The 17,905-nt window shown below is 43.1% G+C and overlaps 1 protein-coding gene across 1 annotated transcript; it reads right to left on the reverse strand.

The window, feature by feature from the left end:
* Window positions 1-1,624: 1,624 nt before the first annotated feature.
* On the reverse strand, window positions 1,625-2,406 carry HS6ST1 (heparan sulfate 6-O-sulfotransferase 1; the record flags this gene model as incomplete). The annotated part of the gene is made up of 1 exon (XM_009703768.1): window positions 1,625-2,406. A coding segment is annotated over one exon (709 nt), but the record flags the coding sequence as incomplete, so codon positions are not given.
* Window positions 2,407-17,905: the final 15,499 nt, after the last annotated feature.

Consider the following 17,905-nt stretch of genomic DNA (forward strand, 5'->3'; position numbering starts at 1 on the left):
TCAATGCCATATTTGATCTGCGGTTAATATGGCCTTTGAAAAATCAAATCATATTCCATTTGGTTCATAGTTTACCCTAAACAATAGCTGGTCCAGGTCTTACAGGCTGAGTAATAATGGGGTGAGACATGAAACAGGCAAAAACTGCTTCATTTCCATGCTTCCAGCCAAACAAAGAAGTGCTTGCAACAGCAAGAAAATAAGCCATACTTTAATTTGGTGAGTGGGAAGAGGAATTAGAGAAGTCATTGTTGTTCTATGACTCAAAAGTCAGTAAGCAGAACCTGGTTAGACTGTCACCACACTAGAGGATTAAACTTACATCAGTCCCTAAAAAACAGCATTGAAAGAGAAAGAGTTCTGCTTTGAAAGTGGTCTGAGACTAAAAAAACACTATCCATGATTCCCCTTTCCAGTTTTATGAACACAGCTTGTTCATTTAAAGTAAGAGCTGCAGAACAGGCACTCTGCCAAAAGACAATGTGCACCGTCTCATAATTAATTCAGACCCATAGTCAGAAATTTTCACAGCTCTGGAAGAGAGCCCCATCCTGTTCCCACTTAAATCAGTTCTAGTGACTTCACTGGAAGCAGGCTGATGTCCATTATGTCTTGATAAAAGCAAGTAAAAATAACTGAAAAAATACAGATACGGGTATGTCTGTATGCTTGTTCTAGTTCAGTATTTCACATAGCAACAAACAAAACAAAATCACCCCCTCATCATGTTCCTGTTAATGACGGATTATTTGTAGGGTCTTCCCTGGAACCTGTCGTCCAGATTTATGAGGGAGTATTGCTACTTAAATTCTTCTTCCCTTTTTTTTTTAGAATGTAGGATAGGGTTTTCATGTGCTGTTAACACATAATACTGATGACGGCATGAGCGGCAGTTATGCGACAGGATGACATGTGAGTGCACGTTTGAGCCTATATGGAATTTGGTTGGCTTTTAACTTGTTTTGGGACCTGCCTGTGAAACAAATCTGGGAGCTCTGTGCATGAATTCCCTATTATTTTTGTGATGAAGTTGAGTATGCATATGTGATACCAGTGCAATGTATCAAAACCACTGTGCTAAGTACATATCCTAGGCCGTAGTCAATTTGCTTTAATGTTTCTCATCCTCTGATGTTTTTCTTCTTCTTTTTATGGTGCTCTACTTTCTGGCAGTGGCTGCCAGCTGAAACAAAGTGACTGCTCTTGTGCTCCCATCACAGCCTGACAGGACAGCACATCCTCAATGTAGTCACCGTTATCCTTTACTTACAAACAATGCAATTGCCGTCCCACCTCCAAAAACATCCACAAAAGAAAACCTCTGTTTCCTTGATTTTTAATAAAGTATCATTATGCTCAGGGGATAAACGCCTACTTCTGCCACTTGTGTCTGAATTGTGAGGATAAGAAACATTCTTTTGTATTTGGCCTTAAGAGTGGGTAACTGCATTTGTGCATTTTTTACCTCTGCATTATAATGTTGACCCTTTTTTTTATTTTTATGTATTTATTTTTTTTAAGAATCTCATTGGTCTTGTAAGAAACAGTAAAAAGACCCTATGCTTAAGGAAGCAATCTATCTTCTGTTTTACAGACTTGCTTTTAAATAAAATATTTTGTGTTGTTTTTGTAATTTTACTTCCATGATCTTTTATATGGAAACCCTAGAATATCATTAATATAAAAGTCTGCCTAGGCTACCACTTCTCTATAATATGGCTCATGTAGTCCTCAGTGGGCAAGCGTCCTTGCTCTTCGGTCTCTTCCTTGGGAAGTGCTTCATTGGACCGGTGAAGAAGCCTCTCTTCCCGATTCTTTATCCTCTGTTCCATCCTCTCTAGCTGCCGTTTGTACTGGTAGCGCTGCTGGAAGAGGTCCTTTGCATAGTCATAGAGCTGCATGTCCAAGTCATTGAGCTCCTCAATCCTCCGGATGGTGTCATTATCCACCTCCACCCCTCCTGCGCGGGTACTGTTGTACTGCATAAAGGGCCGGATGAATTTCAGATTAAAAGTTCTCTCAAACAGGTACTGAGTCTTTCTCTGGAACTCTGTCAGGCCAAAGAAGGCCATGTCTTTGAGGTTCTTTTTTGCGCTCTCCAGCAGGATCTGTGCTCGCTTGTTCTCTGGGATGAAAGACATGTTGTAGCAGCCCACTAAGCTCAAGTCAGCCAACATTCTCACTTGGCGGTTGTTGGCCAAATTATACGGGCAATCCATGAACTCCTGCAGCGTGCAGCCTGACCAGTCCGTGCCTTCATAGCACGATGGCAGCTCTTCAGGAGTTGGTGTCCTGCCATCACACATGTGCAAGGAGGTCTTCCAAGTAGCTCCTCGTTGGACGTGACGCCATTCGCTGAGGTAACGAGATACCGGGTCTCTCAGCAGTGTGATGTAGTAAAATTTTCTACAAGAAGAACAGAAAATACAATAAATATTCTGTTAGTAATGCGAAAGATGCCTGGCAAGCTGAGATCTAGTGCAGATATCAAAAAGACAAGAGTAAATCAACATCACAGCATTCATTTCTCTGTACTCTTGGATGATTTTCTTCTTGCAGTACCTCATGCAAAGTAGTTTGTGCAACGTTAGACCCATGGTTTTCTTTCTCATTGCCCACCATTTTAGTCTTGCCAAGTACTAACGCTTTCACCAGGACATTCATTTCCAGCAACAGACTGCAATGTCAGAACAAATCATCAGGATTCAACCGATCTACCAACTTCAGAGAGCAACTGTGACTTCAGGGACTGCCTGGCCTCTCACACGACCATGTGCCCTCTGAATCAGCCAGGCCTTGCTCTGCAGGACAGCCCAGTAACTGGTCTGTTTATGAGCTGGGCCTATCATTTTCACTTCATGCAGATGCTGACCAGGACACCTACTGCTTGATTGATCTGGCTGCCGAGCTGAAATTTGGGAGTCTGCAGTGAGTAGCAGGATAACACCACAGGAGCATAAGTGAAAAATAATGGGGAATCATAAATGCAATATGCTTTGTAGAAAGAGAAGGCATGCGTTGACAAGCAGCAATAGCAGCAATAGTTTATTCTCATTTCAGCTAATCTGCTATCAGTTCAAACAAACTTAAGACATGCTTTTGACACATGAGACTAAAAAGGAGGAAAAAGGAAGACAATCAGGAGAAACACACATAGTGACATGGGGCATTCTTGCTGTTCCAAGTATAATGAAGTCCCCAACAACACAAGCTGTCCTTTGAACTGAAAACATGACAGCTGTCTTGTACAAAGAGACCCCCCAGCCTCAGCCCATCTTGAGCGTGGATGAAATTCTGGAATTGATAGCGATGGCACTCTGCAACAGCCCTCTCCAGACAGAGAAGTGGGCCTTTTTTTCCCTAACTTCCAGTAGCTTGGGACTATGTTGTCTCCGAGTGTTTCTAGAACAAGGAAATACCTTCTCTAGTTGCTGAGGCTAGCAGGGAGTTAAATCCACATGTGCTCCCAGCTCACAGCGCTCTGTGACACTGTGCACAAACGGGAGTACCTGGCTTTGGCAGGGTAACGCACATACGCTACTGGAAATGTTTCATATAGGGGTGGTGGTGGATTCATTTCTCCATCAGAAATGCATCTTTGGAATGCCGCTATGGCTTGCTGCCCTGCCAGCATGGCTTGGGAGAGCTGAATGTGATGGCCATTGTGAAGGCACTGCACAGTTGTTTTTTGGGGGCGCAGAAGTAAAATAATTCTGCTTTGGCTAATATTAACACACCCATATTTTCCTAGCACCTTCAATATTATTCTTCCTAGCAGTAAGCTAAATTACTGCAATAAGAGTAATTTAATTTTAAGAAAATACATCAAAGACATTGCCCGGGAAGTCTGATTTTAAGGAATGTTTGCTTTCCCAATTTATTACTAACTTGCTGAAGGGTTGTTTCAAAGCAGTAAATTTTGGTCTTTCCAACAATGGCAATGGGTGTCCACTCCAGCTCCAACTCCTCTCCTGCTTTCTGCCTTCAGAACTAGGGCTGGTAAAAACATTTGCTATTTTTGGAAACTTTTCCATCTCTCTTCACAGCAAGGGTATCATGCTATCTAGTAATGCTGTCTAGTAATACTGTCGAGTACTATCTGTGTACAGGGAGAAGGGAAAAACAAGGGGAGCAGAGTGCATAAGAGAAACACTTCCCTTAAATTTACCTCTTTTTCCTTCATTTACATTGCAGCCTGTAATGATTCAACTACCCAGACTGAGATGCAGCTATGATTTATATAGACAGTGCTAAGAAACCTCTAACAGATGGGGATAAAATATGACAGTGGAAGGAAAAGGAAAGCAGTGATGAATGCCAGATGTTCAAGCGATAGACATTGATGCTAAACACTACCAGCATTTTTTTTGACTTGTGAACTGCAGTGGACTTTTTATTTACACCAATGTAATCCAAAGGTTGCATTTTTTTCCTGAAGCAGGTTGAAGCCAATTACTATGATGTGGCTTACAGAAGCAACTAAAGTTTCACCTAAGATCAGGGACTCATTTGTGAGGTATCCAAAGACACAGGGGGAGCCGATTCCTGTCCAAACCTGTAGTCTATACAAGTATGCAGATAGGGAAAAAAAGAAGAATTAGTATCTGCATTTTGTAGACAGGGGACCCACAAATATTAAATGATGTGCATACAGTCAAATGGGGGCCTGTGGCAGAGCTGGCATGAATCTGATTCCTGTAAGCCTCAGTCCAGCTTGTCTTCTCTCTCTCTGTTTGAACTTTACGAGTCTATTAGTAAATCAGATTAATAAAGATCACACAAAGCTTCTAGGGTCCATTGAAACAGAGACAGTTTGAACAGGACACGGATTGAAAAAGGGTTAAGGAGCAAGTATTTCTTTCTTCACATCTGCACTATAAGAGCTATTATCTTAGTTCAGGCGATACACTGGTAAATATTTTACCAATAGCGATCTCTCTCTAAGGTTCATCTCAGTGAATAGAAAGCATAGGGAAATATGTTCCATTTTTTGAAATCCTACTGAATTTGATGTGCCCCTTTCCAGGTCTGTCACATAGAAAAGTGCTTGAAGGAGGGGAGCTTGTCTCCTATCACAGAAATATGATGTATCTTTGGAAACTGGAACACAGGCAGTGGAACCAAGCCTCTGGAGGTGCTTGAGGAAGCTGCCCAAATGGGGCATAAATAAAAAAAAAAAAAAAAACAAACCACCAAACTAATCAGAGCCTGCAATGCAAAAGAATAGTTTAAACTGCCTAAGTTGAGATGCACCACTGACATACTGAAAGGTACGCTTCCAAACCTGTATTTAGCTTTCTGGAAGGATATTAGTTTCAGAGGTGCAGATTCCCTTAGCTCTCAGGAAAGTGAACAGCACACCTTTAGAAAGACTGGGGCCTCAGGAACCAGCGAGATGAGCCACTTGGATATTAGATGAATGAGCATGGAAGTATTCAGCCAAAGTACTTAAGATACTGAAGCTTCCGTTCTCAAACTGTAACTTGGGGATTGCCTTTAAGTTCCGAGAAAAGTCAGATTATCTCTCTAAAGCATCATCCATTAGCAGCATCGTTATTACCATCATGAGCCAGAAAGTCGGGGGAACTTTGTCAGCGTGGTTGAGAACACAGGCAGTGCCACTTGTCAGCAGTGGCTTGAAATTTATGAGGCACCACATGACTAGTAAGTTCTCTTTTGTCATCAGAGATAAAATAAACCCATAAAATACATGCAGCTGTGAGTGCCCTTTCTTTCAGCATGGTGCCCCAGACAGCTACTTAACTTACGTATTCCTAAAGGCTCATTTCAGAAGTGTGGTCTTCTCCTAGCCCAGATGGTTCCACTCAATAGTGCCTCATAAAAAACCCAAACAGCCCCTGTTTGGTCATGCAATGCCAAGTCTGACTGGCCTTCCTGGAGTTAACCAGCTTGAGAGAGAAAAATGGACGTTCTAGTTAGTAAGATATTTCTTTTCTTTTTCTTCCCATGTGAAGCTGGGCAGAACAGCATTACTACTCTTGCAGGCTCCCCTTCTACATCCCCATGGGGCTGTGATCCCCAGGAGGACAAAGAAAAGCAGAAGCCGAAGTGACACCTCTGCCTTTCCTTGCATTATTGTCCCTGGGGGTCCCAATGTGAAAATCCACCTGAAGCCCCCTGGGGCATTTGCAACTTCAACCTTGCAACTTGGATCTGCATGCAAGCTGCACAGTTTTATCTGAGGAAACAATCACTAGCGTATTTATTAAACAGAGCAAAAGGAAATCATGTTTTTGATAAACAACGCTGTATTGGAACTGAAGTTTCAGGGAGAAACAAAATCCAACATTAGAAAGGAAGGGCAATCTTGTGGTTGTAGTACACAAATGAATTCCGGGAACTTGCGTGTAAGGACCCCTTCTGTCAAAATCAGCCTCTGTGCCCCAGACAACTCTCTGTCTCTCTGCCTCTGTTTCCCACGTGTGAAGGGCTGACAACGTCTCCTTTGTCTATTTTGGCAATTCAAAGCATAACATCTTTTGGAGCAGGAACCGTCGCCTTCAATGATTATGCAAAGCCCCTGTTTCAGCATGGATTGAGGTCAGAGGACAATAGTTAACTTGAGGCATATTTTCATGACACAGGCGTCAGGGGCACTGTTGCCCTACAGGATTCCCACCCCAGACCTCTCCTTCCCATTCTCACAGAGCAGCACAAAGCATCCTTAGTTTTGCCAGCACAGTTGTTTTGTTTTTTTTTTTTTGCAGGGCCATGCTGCAAACGCAGTCACTGAGCAGATCTGGGTTAAAAATAACCCCTTCTTGCCGACATGAGGGAGTGGCTGAAACCCCCATTTACTGATATTCTGCCTTAATTCCTGTCAGCAGGTTCCTCAGCTAATGATGGGGAAATGAAACCCTTCTTCCTCTAAAAAAACAATTCATTCTCTTTTGCTAATAACCAGTCAACATAATTCTGATAAAGTGACACATTCTAAATATGATGCTATTATCTCTTTTCAGTTCATTTCCATTTATGCTTGCCGACACTCCTATTCGATACACCCTTCTTACTTCCCACCGCTGGTCTCTTAAAATCTGCCAAGAACTGCTTATTTGACTGTGCAGTCCCCTATTCTTCACTGTGATTAAATGCTTCCCTCCCACACAGCCAAAATATCTTATTTCTTATTTCTACAGGTTCTTCACTGAGCTTTCAAGAGTCCCTCACAGGAAAAGCAAAATCTATAACAAGTCCTTCTTGACTACTGTGGTGGCCTTCCATCAGATAAAAGGCAAAATAAGGATAGCCACTTCCAATCATAAAGGCTCCATCCTGCCTGCCAGGAGGGGGAAGGGGAAGGAAGCCGCGTAGGTCAGCTTCAACCATATAACCCCAATCTGTCAAAGCAACATGTCCCCAGGCTACAATTTTTCTACTGCTAAAGAAAAAAATAATTAAAAAATTTTTCTATGTCCTTACTGAATTAACTGAACTAAACAGGGTGTCCGCCAGCTTGCAGGAATGAGAAACACTCTGTTTTGTTTAAAAGAAGTAGTAACGTCAAATTTGTGGCTGATTTAAGGCATCTTTGTAAGCCAAGCCTGTGTATTACGCACTCCTCAAATAATTTGTGAGGGCCCTTACTCAATTCATACTGGCCCTTACTGTAAATACTTTATCACTAAAACAACCAGTGATTTTGCCTCCCACCAGCGAAATGAAAACGTGCACCTACCCTGCTGTTACTCTGCAGGGACCGAGGAAAGAAGAAGTAGAGCTGTCAGCACCCCTACTGCGATCACTTAAACCCCCATCTTACAGAGAAAATTAAGGGGATTATTAGGTAACGGTTATCTCCACCAAAAGTGGACAGTATATCCCAAAGGAGCAGTTCCAGCAATGACTTACAGGTAAATAAGAAGTAAAGGTGAGTCAGGTGTCTCTAATGATGGATGAGCTGAGAATGTGGCAGATGAAAGTTTATAGGGAATTTATATTCTCATTATAAAGTCATACTACATGTTACCTACAAATAACAGACATATGAAAAACTGTTTTACCCTTCTGCACAGAGCCACAAAATGACCTTCTGCTCTGGTGGGAAGCTCTGGGCTGCACAACACTCTCCAGCCAACCCCACCACGTGCTTCAGTATAAGTTGCCTCCTGCCTTATTTACCCCCAGTCCACCAAACTCCTGCTTACCAATGTTAAAGCCCAAACTTGGAAAGACTTCACGTATTTCCCTTTGTATTCTACAGTCAGATTTCTTGCATAACAAAACACACTCTCAGTTAGAGATTGGAACTTAATATATGTACAATGATTACTTCCTTTGGTAGCAAATAGCCCTAATTTTCCTCAGTCTATTTCCTCTCATCTGGTGTTCATTTAGACTCTTCCTGCATTTCACACACAATAAACTCTTCAGCCCTTTAAAAGTCATAGAAAAAGAAAGAAACCCCAAACAAACAAATAAACAAAATAAACAAGTCTCTTCTGTCCGCTATGTTTAAATAAAGGTTGCCACACAAAACTCCGAAAGCCAAGAAACTTAATAGCAAAGCCAATCCTCCAGTGCTCAGACTGTGTAAACACCTACATCAATGTTTTTCTTTTCCAGTAAACGAGGGGGATGTCTTTACAGCAAGTCCCTGCTTGCTTTGGTAACTGGGTTTGTTTTGCACAGTTGGGTTTGTTTTGCCTGATGGTCTCTGCTCTTGGGACTCTGCTGTACTGAAAAATAGGATGTTTTGAAATGTAACAACCAACCATTACACAGGCTATGCTCGCCCTCCAGATTTTCACTCGGGGACTCTTCCCAGGGTCCGATTTCACCATGGGCCAATTCCCGATGCAGCGAAGCCCGGGCTATGCCACTGACGGCCCACCGAGAGCTAATCCCGAGAAACCACCCTCGAGCTGCTTCAGGAGTTGGAGGCAGAGGAGAATACTCTCCTACTACAAACAAATTGACATGCTTTTCTTCCGAATGGAAAAATCAAACTCTCACAGACTCTCTTGGCTGGATGCAATCCAAAGCACAGGTTTTTAAATACACAAGGGTGGGTTTCAGCAAGTAAAACGGGGTGTTTCAGTCCGGCCACCCCTTCGTGAAAAGGAAGCGGAGTTGTGGAGAGGCTACACCCTTTCACAATTTGGCTGCATTTTTCAGAGTGTTTAAACAAAAAGCTGCTGTATGAATGCCTGTCTGTATGTGGATGCTCCAGAAACCACTCGCCCACTTACCCTAATCTCAGGCACATGCAAAGTGGAGCCTCGCATGTCACACCAGCTCCAAGAAACCACTACTGATTGATCTGCACCCCCAGCTTCCAGGATAACTTAAATGCAGTTTAATACAAACATATATTCCTCCATTCCCAAGAAAGGCGTTTCAAAGCAGATTCTGGAGTCTGTGGAAGACCCTGGCTTAGCAACCCGGCATCTGAGCATCTGCTGGGTGCTCGGAGCTTTGGATCCTCGCTGACATGACATGTCTAACTCCCTGTGAAACACAGGATGGGGTGTGACCACCAGCAGCCCCTGAAAAAAGACCACTTCTATAGCTGGCAACATTTATACGGCTTTTGGGGCTGCAGCCTTACCTGCTGCCCTTCCAGTTCACAGTTATTGCCCAGGAGAACTGCAGTTCAACTAGATGATCATTGCAGGTCCCTTCCAACTGAACTATTCTATTCTATTCTATTCTAAAAACCTCTTGGGGAAGAACGGATTAAAAATGGAAAAAGAGAGGCAACTCTGATTCCAGAAGCCACAACAATACTGGCTGAGGGTGTAAGTAGATCTGTACCAGATTTCAGAGTGTAAATGAACCTGAGATTACTGAGGTCTGGTCTTTTGGATTTAAATAGTTGTAGAGTCAGAATCTATTACATATTTCTATCTTTTAGCAGGAATTAAAATGTGCTATATTCATTAAATATACACTTAAAAATACCAGTACTATTTAACCCTGAGTAAAAAAAAATAATTTAACTGTGAGTAGGCATGCATGCAAAGCCACACCTCTCTTTTTTCCCACGTGTATTTCTTAAAATGTGGGGGATCTTGGATACTTCACAATCCTGGTGATGCAGCCTTTCATCATACCATGAACGGTCACACTGCAGTGCCGGCCAAGGAGTGGGAAGCTCGTGCGTGTGTGTACCTGTGCGTACCAAACACAACACATCTTTCTTGCAAAGGCAGTAGAAAAGGTAACAGAAGCTGCCAGCGAAGAAGGAGACAAAGGAGCAAGCAGCAGCTCAGGCATTTCACAGGAGGAACAACCACCCCTCCATGCACTCAGAACAACTTTGGGCAAAATCTCCTCTTTTAGTGTTTGCAGGACATGCACGGGCTCTGAGTCACAGCTTTAAAAAGAGCGGATAGAGTCAAAACACAATTGCAAGGGCCTTCTCCAGCCTGGTGGGGAAGAAACCTGCAGCCAGGAAGCCAAGGAAAAGATCACTCTGTGTCCTCAATCCCGACACCCTGCAGCAATCCAGCCTTCATTTTGGAATCTGTAGGAGTGGTAATGCTGTGTGTCCGCATCTGCCTCTGCACACACCATGGCTGCAGCCCAGTAACAGCGCAGTGTGAGACATCTCTATTTAAAGTTGACCTACAAAGAAAGGTAGGTCTACAAAGCATAGTTGGAATACTATTACGTATCTATTCCTTTTACACAGATATTCCTTCTGAATTATATTGGCAAAGGCTGCAGAGCTCGAGTGGAGGTGCAAAGGATGTAAGTCAGCCCCAAGGGCAGATGAGTGAAACCGTGGTCTGTTAGAAAGCTGGGGGGACACATGTAGCCTTGATACCCACCTTGGGAGTGGCAGGTATGACAGAATATTCCACGCTGGTGAGGTACATATGGTAATACAAGGGTGCATTTTATGTCTGGAATCAAATGCAGCATCAAGGTAAGTATGGCTGGGTATTAATTCCTCTGAAATGATCAGAAATGGATGCTTTCAGGTTCGTTATCTTTATCATTATCACGTTTTTACCTTAGGTCTCAGTGTTGTGCAGTACTGATGCTTGCTGGGTTCATAACACACTGTTACACACTTAGCCCCGGTTCAGGTTTGTTAGCAATATACTACTAATAGGCTTTTACCCAGGAAACAAGTATGGTCCTATCACCCTCATGTCTCATGACTTTTATATCCAATTAGCGGAATAGACACAGACTATGAGTTTTAACAACATCTCTGCTTTGCAAGAAAATTGAGCTGCTGGGTAAGCACAAGAATTTCCTGTTGCACTGTCTCTTGCAAACAAGTTAATCTAAAAAAAGATAGATGACATGTTATGAACCTTAGGAATGAACCGCCAGTTCATTTTTCAAAATGACAGATGTGATGAAAATTGGCCAAAGGCTTGCAAAAAAAAAGTGGGGGTCAGGGCGAGGGGAGCAGATGGGGGCGGAGAGGAAGGCATTCCAGAGCCCTCCGGAGCCTTGGGCTCCTCTAGGACCCATTAAAAGCTTATGTTACTTGCACCGTTTATAAACAAGTGCTTTCTTTTGCCATCGTAACTTTCCCCATATCAAGCGCTTAGGAAGTGTTGACTGCTGTCTTCTACTGAAGCAAGGCACCAAAAATGATGGCAAGTTACAAATCAAATACCTTTGATTTATTACCTTTGCCAAGTTTCAGGAGGTTTGTTGTGATTCCTAAGTGACCTTAGTAAACCAGCTAATCAATAGCACATCTGAATGCTGACAGACTGCAATGGAAAGTTTCACTGCCAGAAGGATTACATCAGTGCTGGCAGAGGACAGACGGTAGAAATGTGGACTGCAACCCATGTCTATTCTTTGCATTCTTTTGCTTTTATGATTGCCCCTGCTGTCATCAAGGTAGGAAATTTCAGGATGAAAAAACACTGCCATTCTCCATAAGAAAAATTTTCACTCCCTTCACTTATTGGCTCTATCTCGGAGACTTTCATTTTTATTGATTTTAGCATTATACAAAATACAGATTTTAGTAACACATTACAGCCATATTTACTATAAAATATTTCCTAGAAGGGTACTGTACCCATGATTTTTTTGAGTTTCTCCTTGTATGTTAGACACTTTAGAATCAAGCAAGAAACAAATCAACCCCTGAAGAGTACTAAGACATTTGCAGTGAGACATCTACGTATCAGGGACCCACTGGATAGGTAGCACGAGACAGCATTTTTCACCCTATCACTAGAGAGTTTAAATGGAAAACAGTCAGGGTCTCATTCCAGCTCCAGGGGGTAAGTGCTGTCCCCTAATAAACTGCCAGTGCAGGCTGCCATGTTAGCAGGGAGCCTGAACTTTAAGTTTCCCCCTCGTCATCAGGACTGCACTGGTTCTGCATTGAAATCTGCACAGCTTCCTACTGTCTTTGCCCTGGGAAGAGAGAGAATGCCAGGGATTCAGCCTTCCCAGGTGTCAAGATGGGTAAAATGAATAAAACAAGTGCATATTTTACCTAATGAAGCAGGATTTCTGCAGCTGATTCCTGCACACTTCAGGATGCAGCAGAACGAACCATTGGGATATTGCCACACGGAAAAAAGAAAACCAGAAGCAAGCTGAAATAGCGCAAAGACAAAGCAGAAGTAACTACGCAATATGCAAAGATATTTACTGAATCAGCTGCAAACAAAACAGATAGGCTGGAATTTGCATTTTCTTTTGAACTGTAAGCCAGCTTCTCTTGCAATCACAGGAGCTCCACTGGCAGTGAGATTCAAGAAAGATTCAAGCAAAGTGTAACAGCATGATCGACAGGAAGTATGTCTCCTTGAAGAAGATTAAATTATAAAGAAACCATACAGGAAGATTAAGGGAGCAAGAGTAGTCGGAGGAGCAGATATTGATCGCTTATGCAGGACAATTGAATTCCTTGGCAACTGCCTGCCTCAGCCAAAAGGGATGCAATATTTGTGTCAGGCAGCTGCAACTGCAACACAGACACCCGTGAGTTGCTCGTGGATCAATCTTGTTCCAATCAAAAACTGATGGATGGCTACTTTTATTGATTGGAGTGGGAAGACTCAGGAAACAGGATCCAGATGCACAGAATTTTGAAACCAGATGGACATGTCCTGGACATACAAGTAAACATTATAACTTTCAGCCAGCCAGGGTACGTCAAGAAACAAGACATCCCAAGGAAGAAAACCACAAAGAGCGGCAAAACCCATTCCTGGAAGCAGCCACAGTGCAAGCTGTTGCAAGGACTGGTTTCCAAAGAGCTCCTCTGTGAGCCACGTAGGGCTGCTAGCGAAAGGGAACGACTACTGCCCAGCAAAGCAAATCAATGTGAACTACATACCGCCGTACACCTAACGGCACGAGATAGCTGACTGCTCCTAATTCTATTTACCCAGTTCCTTCTTAAAATCAGTGCCAGGAGAGGTTCCCACACTTCTTTTCGTGTGAATAGTCATATTAGTGGCTTACAAAGAGTACCAAAGCTCCCTCGTCTCAATTAACTGACTCTCCCTTGCTCAGGAATAGCAGATGCTGCCATGCAACAAATAGATAATCCTCAAGAAAGCAGAGCTACTAATCAGTCACTTTTACATTTAAGATCACTTGGAGTTGCCACTGCCTTATACTGTTTTTCCAATTAATTGCACTGGAATGCACTTAAGGAAGCCCTGGATCAAAGAATCAACTGCAGAGATTGAAATAAATCCTGTCTGTGTTGCTAATGCCTTGGAAATAGATGACTTGCTAAGCGTTCAAAATACTGCGTACCAATGGTTTTAAAACTACAGATAGCGTGAGACACTTTCAAAGGAATAGATTTAAGGATAAAAAGGAAAAAGCTCCCTTCATTTGCTCATAAAAGACATTAAACAAAGGCAATTGTTCAACTAATTTACTGCAAAGTTTGTGTATCTTAAGCTCCTTATCCGCCACTTTCCTATCACCAGAAATCACAGTGCAGGAGTGTCAATTTTCATTATAGCAAAACTTTATCATCATTACAGTTTTCTTTTTTTTATCTGCTTTTATGAAGGGTTGAAATCTTTTCAAAATAATGGTAAATAAAAATGACTGGGGATGGATGTGTTACCAGTTGGTGCAATAAATCACTGTCTCTTCCTGCATGAGTCTGTCTCTCATGGTTTAGAGTATCATCAGAATGCCTTTGATTGATTTACAATTTAGTAATCCAGCCATCATCGTCCATAATTCTACAATAAACCACGCCACTTAATGTAACTGTTACAGATGTTCAGAAGTTCATTCCCTGCCTTTTAGGAGGTGGTATCTAGACAGCAGCTGCAGACACCAGGATTAGCTGCGGAAGAAAAATCTGTCTTCAGCACAGGAAAACATCCCATTTTCCTATAACAAAGCCCTGTCTTTAAAGCTGAAAGACATGCTGCCAACCTTGCTATCTCCAGGTTCAATTATTAAACACCAAATATCTATATGCATATACGCACCCTCCTTGCCAGTTGGCAGGAGTAACAAGATGCCTGGCTTCTGTCTAAAACACATTATTTCCTGGGAAATCAAGACATTACTAAAAGCCGTACGCAACAAATCCATCAAAGAGTATGCAGCAAAAAGCAACTGATCTCACACAGGCCATGCCAGCATCAAGAAACCCATGTCGCAGTGGTTTCTGCACGTGGCCCCGTGTCCAGAGTCAGACCTAAGGAAGTGCTTAGGGTTTGCTCTCAAAGACACCACAGAAGTGGGGCTGAGGTAGGCAGGAGAGGCTGCAGCCTGGCGAAGAGGGTGCTACTCGTTATGCTGTGACTGTAACCCATACCAGCCCTTCCTGACAGCACAACTGGAGACTTCATGGGCATCATTACTCCATTTTTCACAAATTACTGATCTGAAAACAGTAGGTTAATTCTTGGTTTCAACTTCTTTTGCTTGAGCCTGAAAACAACACAGCATGTGCTGGTTTGCAATTAACACTTTTGTTAATACTGTTTGTTAAAGAAAAGGAAAATATGTAACGCGTGCAGGTATTTTATACCAAACAGCACTAGTACTCTCTGCCAACCTCGGCAGCCACAGTTCATTTAAAGCAGGCATGCGGAAATACCCAACAGGAGTTGTCAAAGTCATGGTCTAGGTCACAGAAACAATTTCTCTCCTAAGTAAATGGCCATACTGAGGAAGCTAACAAAGACTCCAAAATTCAATAGCTGAGCAGTGCTGGAAAGGTCTGCTCCAAATCCATCACCCTTCCGTCTAGGCCAGCGAGCATCTTGTCTCTGACAGTGACCTGTCCCAGGCACTGCTGAGAGAGGTGCAAGAAATAGCAAAGCTATTTCTAATTACAGGAATCCTCTTGTTTCCTCTTAGCTGCACTCATGGAATCACAGATCAGACTTGTGGTTTGGGTCTTCAGAGGGACATTGAGTCTTCAAAACTCCAACAACCACAGGATTTCTCTGTTGGGTGATCCCTCAGATCAATACATTAAGAGGCTGAAAGAGTTAGCAACTCTGAGTGAATGTAAGGTCCAACAAACTACCAAGCGGGAATTTCACAGGGACAGCACCCTGGGATATGACAACATATGATGCCCTAACAAGCCATGGGTTCTTCGGCTTCTAAGGGTGGTAAATGATCCCTTGCACCGTGGCTAGCAGGAGCACTTACAACTACCAGAAAAGCTGCAATGTGTTGAATGTCATTTTGAAACGCAGTTTTTTGATTAATAAATCCGTGAGAGACTTTTTTTTTTTTTAAAATACAGGCCAATGCTATTGCCTTACCTTCTGTTTGAAGGACTCTGGAGCTCTCCTAGCTGGCTGAAAGGCAAGCAAGCTCCTCTGCAGCTCTACTGCAGCTAAGTCTAGTTATGTGCTTAAAAGTGTACGTTGCAATTCCCCAAAGCACTGCTTTCAACTCAGAAAACCCCTTTGCATCTCTCCAAAGAAAGTGGACAGTGGGACTATTCCTCCTGCTTCTATTGCGGCCTGGGAATACTCCCACACTCCAGCACAAAGGGAAAATCCAGCTCTCCCAGAGACCAGCACGGGGCCCAGCTCCCACCAGATGGCACCTGCCTGCTGCTGAACAGCCACTCCCCCCCAGAGGGGAACCTCTCCTTATGGCAATATTTTTCTTCCCTTCTCATGGGATTTGTTACGTCTTACATATTAAGGCCGTAAGTGCAATTTCATTTAATTGGGTTGGTGGGGGAAGAGGAGGACAACGGGAATCAGTAATGTGAATACTTCCCTTTCCGTGCTGGGGCTGGAGGCAGCGATGCCCGTGTGCCACCCGACAGCACCCCACGCCACGCTGAAGTCACCACAGCCGGGTACCAACCGCAGCCTCCCACGGGGTGGCACAACCAAGTCTGAGAGTCGGCACAAGCGCATCCTCCCAAGGCAATTCTCTGCACACACAACTTTCCTTCTAAAGGGACTTGGAAGTACTTGCCACTGGTATTTACATTTCCAATTTAACGGCACATATTCACTGCTTACACAAACATTGCGTACGAAGTGCTCCCTGGCCTGCAGGTGATGTTGCATACATAACCGTGGAGCACTGGGTTTTGTGTTGAGAGATTACGGTTCTGTATCTATAGAGCCTTTTGCTTAAGTCTCTGCCTCAGGCCTGACTATGAAACATCACCTCCAAAAAATTTACACAGGAGTTTTCTCTCTCACAGGCTTAGGTTATGTGGAAAAGTTTTCCTGGCATAGCTGTACTGTGAGAAGTAAATAACAAAAGAACATTGTCAGGCAAATAGCAATGCCAGCAAAAAGTTGTAGGTAGCTATATATACAGTTGTGGGTATAGCTTATTCTGTCCAGGGAAATGGGTTAAGTTATAGAGACAGAGGAACGCTTGCCAGTGTAAATTCTCTTCCAAAAGGGGTTTATCAGCACAGCTCTACTGAAATAACCACATTTTGAATGCAGCCATGTGCTTAGTCTCTCTGTCAAAACAATTATCACAGAGAAAAAGTTTCTTGTGTTTGGTAAATTTTGAAATAAGAATGTGGCAATCTACATCCCTAGAGCATGCTGTGATAAGTCTCTGCCCACAGGGATCTGCTGGGCTGAGGCCATTAGTTCTTTCACATACCCTGGCAAACTGCTGAGCTTGGAGAGGTTTTCAGTCACTACCAACCTGCGACGGATAAGAGCTGGTGATCTTGTTATATGAGGCTCCATATCCCACAGCCCTGAGTCATTCAATCCCCTGACTGCCTCTTCACATAAGAATTTGTCTTTTCTTTGAGTATTTTGCCAATGGGAGCTGGAGGGTAGCAGGGTCATTGCAATCCGTTTCTTTGAGTACTCTGTGGGATCTCAGCTTGGCATATTTCATTTTGTCATCCCAAAGAGACGGTGGGTACGGCAGCAAGAGATCTGGAAAGCTTTTAGCATCACAGGAACGGCCAGCACTTCTTCCTTTCTTTGCCCCATTTCACCTGATGATGGTGTTTATTATTAATTAGCTCAAACACAGAAAACCTACATCTCTCAGTTGACTGTGGGACACGGGTATTGGGGTTCAAATTCCCCTGGTTAGTCTTTCTGAGAAGCCGGGCTGATGCTTCCTGTGCATCCTGTTATTCCAGTCAGCCTAGAGACAAGTGCCAGGGCTGGCATGAAAGGCATGTATCAGAGACAGGGAAAACCAAAGGTAAATTCCTCCCTCTCCACACTTGGGCTTGGTGTACCTGTTACTACATGTATATCCTCATTATGCCAGACATAACAAAGGCAGAAGCAGTTGTAGAGAGGGACAGAGAGGGGACTGCTAATACAGAAAATTAATATTGAAAGAATCAGTACAGTAAAGATTCACAATGTTCACTCTGGGAAGACAAGGTCTTCCTTCTGGAGAATTCCCTGAAGGGAGGAACAGTAGCAATTTGAAAAAGAAAAAAAAAAAAAAAGAAATCCAATCACATACTCTATATTTAAAAATTAAAAAGACT

This window comes from Cariama cristata, unplaced genomic scaffold (assembly GCF_000690535.1).
Source record: "Cariama cristata isolate BGI_N322 unplaced genomic scaffold, ASM69053v1 scaffold2297, whole genome shotgun sequence".
In the NCBI taxonomy this organism is placed as follows: domain Eukaryota; kingdom Metazoa; phylum Chordata; class Aves; order Cariamiformes; family Cariamidae; genus Cariama; species Cariama cristata.